Source organism: Colias croceus, chromosome Z, assembly GCF_905220415.1.
Source record: "Colias croceus chromosome Z, ilColCroc2.1".
In the NCBI taxonomy this organism is placed as follows: Eukaryota; Metazoa; Arthropoda; class Insecta; order Lepidoptera; family Pieridae; genus Colias; species Colias croceus.
Window position 1 is genome coordinate 5,247,257 of NC_059568.1, and position 12,604 is coordinate 5,259,860.

A 12,604-nucleotide genomic window follows, 5' to 3' on the forward strand; every position below is an offset into this window, starting at 1 on the left:
GGGGGTATCTTAAATCTAAAGTGTATGCCAACAAACCAACTTCTCTAGAGCATTTAAAAGAAAATATCCGGCACGAAATGGCAGCCATCACTGTGTCTACCTGCCGAGCTGTCATACTGTAATTTTACTGTTCGATTAAATGAGTGCCGTGAACGCAATGGACTGCATTTGGACGATATTATTTTTAAGAAATAAATTCCTATATTATGCACTTTAATAATTAATAAACATTTTTTCAATACACCGCTTACTTTTTTTTTTATTCATCCACAAAATATAAACTTTCCTTTGAGTCACCCTGTATAATCTAAGACCAATATTGTCAATACAATTCAGAAAATATTAATGCCGTTTTAGGAAAAATAGTTTGTTTTTAATTTATATCAAATGCATTTTATCATGAATTTATTTATAATTATCTGATCTAGGTGATTGACCCCTCTCTGAGTTAGGAGAGCTTCCTCCAGAAGCACTTTGAGGACTTCTATCACTGACCTAGAAAAAATATACATAAAACATCATTTAAAATTTTCCTTTTAATTTTACATGTTATAGGCAATTTATTAAAGTGAAACTTTTATTACATCGTCTCAAACTTTTTGGTCTGTGTAACGCATGTCGCGTGACGCACGATACATACGATAATTATCGTACAAATACGATAATTTTTAGTTAAATGTCTATAGTGTAAAAAAAACTTTCACATTTACCGTGGTTACATAAAACCACACAACATTTTTTTATATTAACTTCACTAATATTTACTCAATATAATATTTACAACTGTTGAGAATTAGGTACTAGTGTTTATCAGCAATAAAACATTGCGGTAAAGACAAAAAACAGTCGCTATGGTAAGTAGTCATCACATTGCAGCTAAAAACTGAACCTACAAGCCAGTATGAAGCATATTCGCTAGTCTCAACATAGAGCGACGAGTCCTGGGCCGAGATCTTCTTTATAGCCGACGACACGTCTCTCTAGGAAATTAGATATGTATCCAATATTTGAAATCTATCAGTAGGTATGTAGCATATTCGCTATTTCTCAAAATTTTTCTAGCAGACGACACGACTCTTGGAACGTAGAAAATTAGTATCCAATATAGTAGAGTTAAAACTTTACCTGCAATCCGGTATGAAGCATATTCGCTATAGTTTCAACATCGAGCGTCGAGTCCTGAGCGGAGATCTTCTTTATAGCAGACGATACGATACAAATATCGCCTCTCAATTCGCTAACTAGAGCGGTTATCTTCTGTGCATTGCTGAGTACTTCGACACTTAGGGTGTAAGGGTTGTAGCGGACGCCGAAGGGACGCTGAATACTCTCCGCGAAGGCCCTGTATTTATTTAAGATATATATGTGTTAATAATAAAATAATCAATTATTTAAAATTTATTTGGTATTAAAACTTCAAGACTATTTATCTTCAAAATGTGTTTATCTGCAGGTACTTCTTTAATTATAAAGCTGACGAGTTTGGTTAAACATTTGAGGAACGATTCAAGATCGAAATCTATTTATCGAGCAAGGCAAAGTGCTGAAATTTTGTTTACAGTTTTTGTCATCGATAACAGATTACTCTTAGTGCAATCGCTGATTTTTGGTTATTGGTAAATACCATATAACTAAAAATAGGAAAATAGAACTTAGAAAAGAGTGGAAATATATCCCTCCGTAATCATTGTAAATCGTATATTATTACCTCATCTTCTCTTTAGCCTCTTCAAAGGAGTCAGTGTAATAATAGGCGTTTTGATACGCCGTAATGATGCATTCTTCATTAACAGTGACATCAGGGTCAAATCTCTTGATCTTATCGGGAGTGGATATCGCGTGTTTAAGTTCTGCTACAGAAGATAGTAGACCAGCTCCATACACCCTGAATGTACCATCCGTTTGACGGCAAAGACCAAACTCCACGGTGAAAAAATATAGCTAAAAATAATAGAATTAATAAAGTGTATAAACTTTATGTAAGTTAAATATAAGTTCCTACTTATATTTAGTTAAGGAAATTTCTAGAATAATTGCGTACAATTTGCATAAAGATCTTACTTTTGTTATCTTTGTCTATAACACGGGTCGAGTGTTAAAAAAAAATATTTTTTTCTAATTTATGTGGTATATAATTAATAATAATATTATAATAGTAGATAAAGATGAAAAAATCTGTCATAACATTAATATATTGTCATATATTATGTTTTAACAATATTACCGTAGCTAATTTGTCGATATCTTCGTCAGAAGCGCCAAGTGAAGCCAATCCCAGTTCTTGAGAAAACTGGGCAAAACTAGGATTGGCCAGAAGCGGCATGTGGCCCAAAAGCTCGTGGCAGCAATCACTGTAAGTAATAAATATGGTTTCAAAATAAACACTTTCTTTATTAAATTCGTAGTATTATTGTATTGTCACCCATGCTTGGGCTAAAAAGATTGAATTAAAATTTTCCATTAAAAGTCGGTCTCAATCGAGTCGGGTTTTGGTTACAAAGAAAATTACAAACGTAAACGTGACGCTAATAAAAACGTATAAAAAATTAAAGTTAATAAATTATAAAGTTAAAATAATGTTAGAAAGATATTATACGTAACCTATCTATCTGATACCTTCAACGACATTGATCTTACCAAAAATTTTATCACTTTACTATTTTCAATGTCGCTTATTCTTTTGCTATTTATAAATTAAAGTTGTGATTAGAATTAATGTAATACTTACGGTTCTGGCGTATAAAATGGATCCGAAGAGTGTCGTATATACTGCGTGCAATGGAACACGCGGAACGCCAGCCCAGACAGAAAATCTCTTGGTGACAGGTACCCGGCAACGGGACGCAGTTGAAATCCCGTTTTGCGCTTCAAAAACGCACTCACGTCTTCCAGCTAAAACAATACATTATCACTAATTTAACACATACAGAAGAACAAAAACAAGAGTGAAACACACTTAAACAAAAATACAATATAGAAAATAACTCTTTGTCTGTACGCAAAATATGTGGAATATAATTTAAGCAATTCGAATATAAGTTAATTTAAATCAATCAGTCCTAGTATTCTGAAAGGCATCTTTTAAGACGTAGAGCTCTTGAATCTGAATTAAAGAAATAGTCCAAGAAATTGAGATTGGTTCAAAAAAAAAACTTTGAAAGACGTGTTTTACTGAGTCTAATCTCCATTATAAGAATAAATATTTTTTTATAACTTAAAAAAAATTAAAGGAAATTTCAAGGATACTACAAAGTTCACAGGGTGAGCAAGCGGATTTCTTAACAAGAATTATAAAGGTACAAAGAAGCCGTCTTTAATAAAAATGCGTAGAAAATAATTGAAGAAAATAAACATAAACAAACCGCCTCAAGCTTCAACCTGAACTTGGAACTCTTTACCGAGGCCTTGAATCTCTGTAATTATATCTGAGAGCAAGTGAAAGTGCTGTTGAAATATGCCTTTGAAGATTATACTGTATTCCTAGCTATTAAAGTTGTTTATTTTATATCATAGTGTTTGCGCAGGCAATATTAAAAAGATTGTATACTTTTCTAGGCCATGTTGAGTACTATTTTCCTAACCAATATTATAAGTTGAAGAGATGTGAGGTACAGAACCGTATGTAGATTTTATACGAATATTTTTATGTTAGGAAATGTGATACACTCATTTTTCAATATCACGTTGCATTTGTAGAACTTCAAGAAGGTTACGTACATTCCTTGCGAATAGCAGGTCTCAATTTTCTTTTATATTTTACTTCAGAATGAAATGCGAAAAGAACGGAAAGTTTTGACTTGATTTTATCTTGGAATACACGTGCCAAGATGAAAATTATTCCCTCTTGACTTTAAGAGCATTACGATAAATCATGGCGTTATCAATTACAAACTTGATTACAAATATACACACCAGCCAATAATTTTATTGTAATCTATGAATATAAATTTACTGTATTCTCTATGAATATTAATTAATCATTGTAACTACAGGTACCTACAACGACGTCAATCGACAAAATCAAATATTAGATTTAAAAAAAACGACTTAATAAGAATAATTATTATTATAATACTAGCGTCCGCCCGCGACTCCGTCCGCGCGGATGTTTGTCTTCGCGTGGATGGTTTATTTCTCCATTTTTGTGACTCTGACAATGACATCTTATAAATACTATTGGACCCAAATACGGCTAGGCCTATAATAATAATACGCAACGTGTGTTCGCGGTTCTACAGAACAACGTCTATGGATAAAACTGAAAAAATAAGATTAATTTTTTTCTACGTATTTTTCCAGGATAAAAAGTATCCTATTTTACGCCCAGGATAATAAGGTATAATTATACCAAGTTTCATCGAAATCGAACCGTTAGTTTTCACGTGATGCCTTCACATACAGACAGACAGACAGACAGACAGACAAAAAATTTTTTAATCACACATTTGGGTTTGGTATCGATCCAGTAACACCCCCTGGTATTTATTTTTTCAATATTTTCAATGTACAGAATTGACCCTTCTACAGATTTATTATATGTATAGATTTAATAATTTTTAATTTATTAAAATTTACTAATGAAGTACGAAAACATTTTAGAATTTCGTAGATTGTAATATAAATAACTTTGATAAAAATTTACTTTAAATTACACTCTTTTCCCATATTAAAAAGACGGAGCAGAAACAAATAATTAAATGCGAACCTTGATTGCGAATTCCAGACTTAGCTATAAAAAAACCTTTCTAAGTAATTAAAATAAAAAATAAAATGTAATTTAAATATCTAAGTTATCCAAAAACAGACCTTTTTCATACCAGTAAAATCTTTTATAAGAATCAACTAATATAATATTATCCACCATATAAAATATAGTGTACCATTTAATACATATAAATTATAGGTGCAAATAAACATACCTGAGGGAGATTGTCCTCTCTGTATCCACAATATTTGACCAGTTGAGGCCAATTCTGCAAATATTCTTCACACGCATGCATTTGATACAGCTTGTGCAGCTCACGGAACACAATACCCCTGTTGAGTTAAAAGCATTTTTAAATGTAAAAAGAAAAAAAAATAGAAGAAATAGCAGATTGTAGTATTGATTCTGTCTCTAGAGCAAATACTTTCAGATTACGTCCTTATAAATCATAGATCAGAGATAAATTTATTCTAGAATTATCATTAAGAAGAGAATGGTCGAATATCACGGTCCATTTGTAAAGTACCTATAGTTCGTATAGTGGTGGCTCTGTGGTGAGGACCTAGGACTTTCAAGTTTCAATCGATTAGTCGAAATAAATAGATTTTTCAACCATCACAATATCTTTCACAATTTTTTTTAGAGTAATAAAAACAATAATCTTTGTATCTATAGGTATACTAATATTATAACTGAAGAGTTTGTTTATTTGTTTGAACGCGCCAACTACTTGTCCGATTTGAAAAAAAAATATTTAGATAGCCCATTTATCGAGAAAGGTTATTAGATGGTTATTAGGCTATATTATATCATAACGATAAGACAAATAGGAGCGGAGCACTGCGAGTAATACAACGGGGCACAGCTAGTTGTTTAAATTGAGAGATAATCCAATTCAAACTTATAATTTTATTTATTTTAGCATCAAAAATTCGGATATTGCAGATACATTTGTTAGTAAAAATAATAAACCTAATAATGTTAGGTAATTACGTCTAAAAACTGATAATAATGAAGATCTTGTATTGCGCGCAAACACTAAGTTAAAGTCTTCAAAGCTGTTGTACGTCAATTCGAAACTGAGCCAAAACACTAGTTCAAAATTAGTATGTAACACAGTTTAAACTTGTAGTTACAAAGTTGAGTAAGTCCTTGTTAACACCACATCGTCGAGGCTTAAATTCAACTCGGAATAATTTACAACGCCAGATAATAATTTAAAGTTTTGCTGTCAATTGTGTTGAGTTATATTCAGAGTAAATTAAAATATAGGTTTAAGTATTATTATCTTACATTTTATTTTCTCGGAAACAATTTTCCAAACAAACAAGCTCACGTTAAGAATATTTTGATAAGAATTTTCACTTTATATGAAATTTCTTTATTAGTAAGTTATGAAAAATGTGCAAAAAGATATAGATAACACTGCCACGACAGAAGTTAATTAAAAAATGTTAAATTCCCAAGAAGTAATATTTAAAACTCTGAAGAAACTTTATGGAGATTGAAAGGGTTTCTTTGAATTTTAATTTTGTAAATATTAGAATTTTTTGCATTTTTTCGACTTCAAATAGATTCAATATTATCAATTTAACCTACCAGGTTTTGATTTCCACTTCTGTGTATTGCACACGAGGTATCGGTTGTCCACTGGAAAAGGAAATAGCATCGTTTTGTTAAACGAAATAGAAGCAAAACATATATGAAATAACATAGCTGTGCGAGAAATGGTACGTTTCATAAAGATTTTGTTTCCTGCGAAAATCAACTGTTACCTTAAGTTTGCTTAGTATCAATGTATAAATATTGAAACATTTGAAATACTGTAATTTGCAAAAATAGATTTTTCTAAAGAAACAAAAAAAATATTTAAGTGTGTTAATGTTTAAGTTATTTTCACAATTCGCCGTCCCCGGAGAATAAAATGATAATCGCCATTACCATAGTTTTATTGTTATGCGATATTTGAAGCCTACGTAGCTTAATACATCTATACAATTTTTTTTGTATTTTTTCTCCTGTTATCCACAAAGTTATAGGATATTACAATTGTATTCACTGCTTTTTCCCAGAACATATTCGTACTAGAAAAAAAAGATAGTAATATGATAGTGAAAAAGTTTCTTCACTCTTTATGTGGTAATAACTTTTACAATAATATTCTCGGAAAAAAGAAACGGCGAAATAATGACGAACGCCTATTATCATTTTATTCTCGTAAAAATATGTTTTGGCGCCATTCGTATGATCATGTACATTATGATCACGATGTAGATCAGGAAGACTGATTTTCATTATTTTTTAGTGTCTTCATTTTTTATGTAATAATAGTTGATTGCTCTAATATTGTTTTAAAAAAAACCCAGAATAAAAGTTCATTGGATATTATCCATTAATGCATATGTCCAATATAAACGAGAATAAAATGATAAGTGTGTATTAGTAAATTTACATTTCAGTCAAATGCTACTAACTTTTTAAATTTTAATTATCTTCAGTTCTCTTAAAGTTATTAAAAATATTTTGAAACATAATAAAAGGTTAAAAAATTAGCTACCACTGAGCCTTTTTTTATATCTCTACGTCTATTGCTTTGCGAGTTATAGACAATTATCGGTTTTTTATTTCTCCTGAAAAGTTGTGTTTTTGCTGTTATCATTTTATTCTCCGGGGACGGCGAATTGATTAAAACGATATATATTATGTATTTCAAAGACATTCAACGCAATGCTACAGCCATAAACTTCATTTTCAATTTTCTTGAAACAATACTTACTACTTATAATTATTTGCAATCGCTGCAAATTGCTCACGCCGTTTTCTATACACAGGATCCTTGAAGCCAGGGTGATCAGCGTCCAGCTCTGAACCGTACATTAGAACATTCTGCGCACGGTCCAAGTCAGAAATCTTGCGAGGAAACCACGGCATTTCACCGAAATCTAGGCGAAAATATTTAAGTGAAGATATCAATTACAAAATTTTATAATCTGCAAACATTACGTAGTCACTGATTTTTACCATTTCTGACTGTTTCATCACTACTTTACTTTCTTCAAGACGGATTTACGGGACACAGCTAGGTAGGTACTTTTTTAATGTCCATAATTTTATTTATCAAACATAATCATTAGATCAGAATATGAATTCTGCTAGCGGTTCATATTTGAACAATGATAAAGAGACTAATAGACTTTCATTTTCATTTACTTTACCATAATAATATGAATATTAATACTTATATCGATATTGATCTTGTTTAAAATTTATTCTCCAACATATTTGAATCTGCCAATCGATAAAGCAATCTGTTTTAGCTGATTAACTCATTTAATCATACAACTTACGATTAATAGCAAACAGGGTGTACATATAATTAGTTTGGATTAATTAGCTATTACTCTCTGTAATAGGATTTAATAGCGATTAACTTAATTTTAAAAGAAAAGCTTTTTCCCGACTTCACCAGAGAAAGGTTTTATTTTGCGAGTATTATTATGTTTATTTGTGTGATATGCTCTAGTAGAGTACAGTAACAGTAGATTAAAGCTTAAAACTAATCTCTCGAATAACGTTATTATCTACATCATACAGTAAAATGTCACCAGTAAAATTAGTATTGGCAAAAAAAAAAGACCACTTGGGTTGATTTAAAAAAGTGTATTCGCTGAACAGGTAACCAAGGGTTGAAAATGCCCTTAAATAGGTTTGTCTAGATTCGTTCTAACATTAACAATGCATAGATGTCTTTTTTAAATGACTTTTTGTCAGGTAATTTTTGATGAAACTTTTCCCAGAAGATAACTCACCAAAACTAGCAGCAGCGGACAACGGTGTTGGTGGGGGGAACTCGTCACCAGTATTGGAGGCAACCAGCTCGAAATCTTGAACCTCCCGTTTTAGCATTCTTTTCAACTGTTCCATGAGTCTTGGATCACATTCTACATCGACCAGAATATCCGACTAGGAGAAAATACATTTTAATGTCATAGGAATTTAGTGTAAATTTTATAATATATTGTGGATTGTTTTGGACTTTATTGGACAAAAAACTGCAATATATATTTATTACAATCTTTATTTAAATCTTTATTTATATAAAAAGCTGAAGCTTTAAAATATTTAAAATAATTTATTTAATAACATCAATATTATATGCGTGAACTTTTCTCGCGTCTTATGGTAAACAGGTGAGCTTTTTCATACATTTTATTTAACATTAATTGAAAAGGGATATTATAGTAGTTATTTGCTTAAACCTCGATTACGCATTTTATGTCTTAAAGAGCGAAGGGCTTGGTGCAAGACTGTTACGACGAAATCAATATAAGAACAACAATCATAAATTAAATAATAATATAATAAATAAGTTTTAGCAAAATACTCGATTTCTTTATATTTTTGCATTTATACGCGTTGCGCTTATACTTGTTTCACCATTCTTTTGAAGTATATGAAAAGGTTTACATAAATGTAACAGTTCTTAAAAGTACTTTTTTTCAGACTTTAAATAATGGGTGTATAATAAATTTTGCAATCAAATTATAATGAAATCGCTGAATATCGCTCTTATTAAATAGGTTCTTATATTACGAAAAAGTTAACAGAAAATTTTCGGAATAAAAATATAAATTTGCTTTCTGATTTTCTTAATGATGGGATTAAAAAGAGAATTCGTTAAAAATAAAATATTATATTTCTTTGAAGATGGCTAAACTTTTTTGTAGTTACATAGTGAAGGTTGCTTTCATCAAAATAATTGGCTTTCTAAGAATGCAAAAAGATCAGAGTATAAAAAAAAATTATCCTATCATAAAGCTATTCTAGATGGACAAAATCGCAGGCAGCGTGGCATGCATCATAAACTTACAGCGGAAATTTCAGTTGCTGATTTCCTCGATTCAATATGAAGTACGTTGATCCCAAGGTCTTGGAATACCGTCAGAACCCGCACCAATCCTCCCACTTGGTTCTTAATAGTGAAGATGACGGAAATTCTTTCCCCCTCCGGCTGGGTTTGGGACCTCATCTCTCCAAGTTTCGGATGGTGAGGCGCTTCCTTTTTGACCTCCCAGTCCGAGCCATTTCTATAGAGCCACAAACCGAGGAGACCTTTGCCTGATCCACTCATTTCAAGTGGTTGAAATTAATGGATACTATGGGTTAGGGGTCTAAGGAGGTTTGTTAGGTAAGAGTGACGGTGATGTACTGCGTCGTGTCCTGTCCCGAACGCTCCTTATAAAGAGATGAGGCGCGGGAGCCGAACAGGAGGGTGGGTATATTTGATTGGCTGAATCAAGTGTTCACTGTAACTTGGAAAATCTTTTCACACCGTTAAGTCACGGACACACTTCGCTTGTTATTTTTGATAGGAGATATTACAATTTTCTGGTACGTGTACACTTATTTACAACAAGAGTTGGCCTTTTGAGATGTTTTACAACATAGATTTTTTTTTTTTTTTTTTGAGTTAGAACTGATAAACCTGTATCGTCGTTAATTTAAATGCTTTGTTCAAATGGTATTCGTTCATTAGAAAATGGCCATTTTCACCACTTTTATATAACACTAGTGGTCATATTTCGCAATAAAAGGTAGCCTATCTCCTTTCACGGGCATCAAAATATCTCCATACCAAATTTCATGCAAATTGGTTCAGTAGTTTAGGCGTGATTGAGTAACAGACAGACAGACAGAGTTACTTTCGCATTTATAATATTATAGTATGGATGTTCTGAAAAGTATGAAAAAGGATATAGGCATGTTATGAGAAAGTTGTGAAAGCATACTGAACCAATTTTAAAATTCAAATGCCTTATCCCAATTAAAAGCGCCTGAACAACTATTGCAATGAAATTTATGCTCATGTTAATTGCTAAGACACTAGTTTCAGGCGTCGTAAATTTGCCAATATAAGTTATCTAGTATGTTCTAGGGCTGTTAACACACACAGATGCACCCACCCCCTTTCGGACAACCGTCCGATAACGGTGGGCTTGCTGTATTTATTACCATTGTTTAGCGGAAAGAGGATTCGCTGTCATTCATTATCAAACAGCCTTGCGTAAACGTATCTACTGATACATTAAGGGAATCTTGAACTACACTTATACAAAAGGTTTTCTTTTATTGTTTGTTAGTGTCATCTTAATGGAATGAAACTGAAGAACTTTTCATAAAACCATTTAAAAAGTTTTAGATTATCCTTATAAATTCCTCTTGTATCTGAGATTATTTCTATTTTTAAATGATTTGATTCGATATCTCTTGTTAAAAAAAAAATAACTTTCATCTAGTTACTTCTTCCCCGAATTTTTGGTTATAAGATTCTTAATGCTCTTTGAACGACCAGCAATACAGACTTCCATACACTTATCTATCAAATAATTAGAAGGCAGATTGTTTGGTATACAACAACATTCTTGTACAATGTTTGTGTTTCCAAATTCTGTAGTAATCAAAGTGAAAATCCGCAAATAATTTTCACTGTACAGTTCATACGACCTACATGTAGACTGGTATGACTATGATAATCCATTCATGTCATACACAGATCGTAGTGGATTCAGTTACAGTTCGTTAACGTTGGATACTGATTTATCTAATGTGTATGACCCACATTTTGACTAATTCTATTTTAGAAATATATGGATGTGAATTATTATAGGCATTGTTTCCATTGAGATATACCTACATATTATGGAGACGACACCGCCTACATCACTTAGCTCCGCTCAACATACGCCATATGGCGTAACTGCACGCTCATTTTTTATTTGTTTTAAAGTGAAACGCATCAAATATGCCTTCGTGTGTGTTACGATATTGCACAAATAATACGGAAAAGTGCAAAGGAATAACTTTCATCGGTAAGTACCTAACTAGATAATAATTTTTAAAACTTAGTTAGAGCAAAAAATGGCGCACAGATTTTGTTCGTGGTGTCTCCTCCATACGTAGTAATATTATCTCAATGATTGTTTCGAATGTTATCGGTGTTTCTATGTATGGGAATAGGGGATGTTATCTATCTGTTGATTCATTTTTAAAATTGCTTCAAAATTTAATAGGAAATAAATGTCTGTTTTGTGATTTGTGATTAGACAATTATGTATTTTTTTCATTCATATTATGTTTGTAATTTTATTTACACACAGGACAGTTGGCTAATTACTACTTTAATTAATTCATTATTTTATTTAAAAAATATCAGTTAATTAAAAAAATATTTAACGCATTTATAAATATCGCATAAAACTGCAACTGAAGCATGAATAATGTTGTTTATATAAACACATCATACCTTTTCAACACACAAGCGACTTTGTTCGATTTCATTCTCAATTTCCATTTCCAATTATTATGTCACTGAAATTCTTGTTTAAACATAATTTCATTGGTTTCAGTTAACCGTAAATATTTTATTGTAAGATATTTATTAGATATGTAAGCATTTCTTTATAAAAAGTTAAAAAAACATGCCTTCCTGAATAAAAGAGGTTATTATAATATGAGATGTTGCAAACAAACGAAATATTAAAGACAATAATATTATTCCCATTGAAGCAATCATAATTCCTTATATTGAAACATCGTTATTCACTCATTTAGCATCTGGTATAACCCGCCCTTTACATTCAGTCATAAGAAGTATTACAGATCATCCGATTTCCTCGCTTTGAAAACAAGAACATAGGTGCTTTTGATACATCGTCAGTTAATTATTGGAAATTGCATACATAAATACTAAGTCTATTCATATTATTCAGCCATAAGAACACTGTCTACTGCTGGGAGAAAAAGCATAACTATGCTCAAAAATATAATCTTTCATTTTTTTCGTAAAATAGATCAAAACCCAAAGAAACTTAAGAAAGTATTATAATACTTAAGCTACAA

The 12,604-nt window shown here is 31.4% G+C and overlaps 1 protein-coding gene across 1 annotated transcript; it reads right to left on the bottom strand.

The window, feature by feature from the left end:
• Window positions 1–252: 252 nt before the first annotated feature.
• LOC123705172 (tryptophan 5-hydroxylase 1) lies at window positions 253–9,859 on the bottom strand. Its single transcript, XM_045653833.1, has 10 exons — window positions 9,576–9,859; window positions 8,515–8,668; window positions 7,482–7,647; window positions 6,305–6,355; window positions 4,920–5,037; window positions 2,729–2,892; window positions 2,225–2,351; window positions 1,709–1,941; window positions 1,126–1,342; window positions 253–495 (listed from the first exon to the last, which is right to left on the bottom strand). The coding sequence occupies exons 1-10, from the start codon at window positions 9,834–9,836 to the stop codon at window positions 406–408; spliced, it is 1,581 nt and encodes a 526-aa protein (XP_045509789.1). The 5' UTR covers window positions 9,837–9,859; the 3' UTR covers window positions 253–405.
• Between the last annotated feature and the right edge of the window lie 2,745 nt (window positions 9,860–12,604).